The sequence below is a fragment of the Austrofundulus limnaeus genome, unplaced genomic scaffold, assembly GCF_001266775.1.
Source record: "Austrofundulus limnaeus strain Quisiro unplaced genomic scaffold, Austrofundulus_limnaeus-1.0 Scaffold58, whole genome shotgun sequence".
NCBI classification, from domain to species: Eukaryota; Metazoa; Chordata; class Actinopteri; order Cyprinodontiformes; family Rivulidae; genus Austrofundulus; species Austrofundulus limnaeus.
Window position 1 is genome coordinate 2,483,288 of NW_013952460.1, and position 2,922 is coordinate 2,486,209.

The 2,922-nt window shown below is 37.2% G+C and overlaps 1 protein-coding gene across 1 annotated transcript in view; it reads left to right on the top strand.

The window, feature by feature from the left end:
• Window positions 1-2,372, top strand: part of nus1 (NUS1 dehydrodolichyl diphosphate synthase subunit) — a gene marked incomplete at its 3' end in the record, with an annotated part of 8,591 nt that extends 6,219 nt beyond the window's left edge. The window contains 2 exon segments of the mRNA XM_014009494.1: window positions 321-452; window positions 2,220-2,372. Coding sequence (XP_013864948.1) covers window positions 321-452; window positions 2,220-2,372 — 285 coding nt within the window.
• Window positions 2,373-2,922: the final 550 nt, after the last annotated feature.

Sequence of the window (2,922 nt, forward strand, 5' to 3'; positions counted from 1 at the left end):
ATTTGGATTTGACAGAGAAATCCCCTCATTCCAGTTAGTATTCTCAATCTCAGCATGAAACATGGGTAACTTTGATTTTGGAATCCTTTTAATGAAATCCGGACCTTCCTCTCCCCAGCGACACTTTCCAGATTGTCCTGAGGAACCCGGAGGAGCTCCCATTCAAGATAATCCCACCACTGAGTCCTTTCAGTTCTCTCCTAATAAGATGAACCACCTCAGCTGACTCCTTTCGATGAGGAGGAGCAGCAGCTCTGAGCCACAGTTGTGTGTTTTATTTTTCTGTGTACAAGTGAGCTGACTTTGTATGTTTTCCTCAGGTGTTTTTCAGAAGAACTCGGCCCGTCTGCAGGAGGAAATCCTGAGGCAGTACCACAGTCTGCTGGGTGTGGATGAATCCAGATGTGATGTGGAGCTGTTGAACAACAGCCGAGACGAACACCAGCAGTTCGGTAAGAAGTTACAGCGTTCTCTGGTGTCATTAATTTGATCCAGGCTTCTTGGAGTTGGTGTTTTATAAAAACTGATTAATTCTATCTTGAGTAAAGAAAACATCATGTTGACATGAAAAAGAAGTTTAAAAAAGTCACTTCTCCATTGGACTGGTTCTTATTGGCCTTTCACAGGCTGGATGATAACTGGCTCTGATTATTAAATCATAGGACAGTATGAGGACCATGTTCACACCTAGTTTAGATGATGATGATGATGATGATGATGATGATGATGATGATGATGATGATGATGATGACAGAACACACAGAGAGGAAAATGTGGTTTTATTACATTTGTTGTCATCATTAAACAATAATATCACCCATAAAAAGTTTATCTGATATTGTGCAACTCTAGAGTCCACTCTGGACTGTTAACCAGTCCATCAGAGACACGTAGGACTGACCACAATGAGCCTAAAGTTCTGTTCTTTTACCATTTTATTAAATATTCTTTTGAGTTTTTCATCAAAGCTTGTGCTGACAAAGGATGAGTCAAATAAAAAAGCTAAATATTGTTTTTAGCCAAGAGTTGATGTCCAAACTAACTGTCACATTGTTGGTTAATTTATATATTTGCTCTGAACTGGTTTAAATCTTATTTAAATGATAGGTTCTTCTGTGTATCAATTGGTAACAGTTCTTTTGAACTGGTAAAACTTAAGTGTGGCGTTCCACAAGGTTCAATTCTTGGCCCACTGCTATTTTCTATTTACATGTTAACTCTTGGTCAAATCATTCGCAAATATAATGTCTCTTTCTACTTTTATGCAGATGATACCCAAATATATTTATCTATTGATCCTTCAGATCTATCGGCTCTAAACATCCTAAATTCTTGTCTCACTGATATTAAGGTCTGGATGTCCGTTAATTTTTTATAGTTAAACAATAATAAAACTGAGGTGTTGGTTTTGGGCCCTAAGGCTCATAGAGACCCTGTAATTAAAGTTCTTAATTCTTAAGGTTTTACTTGCTCCCATGAGGCCAGAAACCTTGGGGTGCTTCTAGATTCGGATCTGAGCTTCACTAAACATTTTAATAATAGTATTAAAACTGACATCTATCACATCAGAAATATTCCCAAATTAAGATCATTTATCTCATTTGCAGATAGTAAATCACCCATTCATGCTTTTATTTTTTGTCATCTTGATTACTGCAATAATCTGTCTATTGGTCTGCCTAAAAAAAGCTTCAGCCTCTTTTTGTTCGTGTTACAGTATGTTTGTCTATATTTGAGTTATTCTTATGTTTTCTTGTGCTGAGGACCAGAGGACATGTTTCCTTCTGTCATGTGCACATAAATTGCTTTTTTTAAAACCAATAAACAAACCCAACGTGTTTCCTTTAACATTAGCATTCATGCTAACAGTTTCTCATCTTCCTTGTTTTCATTAAGATCCTCTTCGTCTTCCTCCACAGCTGGAGAATTCAACAACACTTCTCTGAAAAACCTCACTATTGTTCCAGAAGTTTCACAATAACATTAAAGTTGTAGCTTTTTTTTAACACAAAACAACCCGTCAAAATAAAAGCTGCAACATGCAACCGTTTAGTGCAGTGACTTCTGTGGTTTGGTTTCGAGATGACACGTTGATTTAATTTACATCACAGGACATGAAGGTGACTGTTTCACACGCTGATACATCACGCAACTCTAATGTTTGTTTATTTAACACACACAGGGACAGGAAGCTGTAACAGTGACTGTGTGTGTGTCAGTTGTGTCGTGCAGGTCCACGGTGAAGGTGTTGTCTCCTGAAGATGGAAAACACAGCATCGTGCAGGCAGCCAGGAAGCTCTGTCACTCTGTGGAGAACAAGGAGAGGAGCTCCAAGGACATCAGTGTGTCCATGTTGGACGTCCTCCTCAGAGGTAACACCTCCACGGGTCGGATCATCTGAACTGTCACAAATAGGGGGCTATTTTAAAGAAGTAGGGGGCCGACCAAGTGATTGATCGGCGGGGGGTCTGTGGTTCCTCCCCTGTGCAGATTCTTTTGATTTGAATAAAATCAAAATAATTTCACAGCTTTTCATGAAAAACAGACATGGAGACCTCATATAAATCATTTAAGAACAAAAATAACAAAATCCATTTCAGTATTATACAAAGTAAAGGATTTATTTAATGATAAAGATTTGTTTAAATTATATAAAACAATAATTGTTCCACACTTAATCTACTGTATTGATGTTTGGGGAAAAATCATGTAAAACAATAACAAACCCTATTCATATTTTACAGAAAAGAGCTGTGAGAATTATCACCAGAAGTCTAGGGCTGCAACTAAAGATTATTTCAATAATCGATTAATCTGTCTGATTTTTTCGATTAATCGGCCAAATCATTAATTACATAAATATGAGAAGATATAAATTAATTTCATTCCTGTATAAATTGAGGATGCAAGTTATTGATTAAT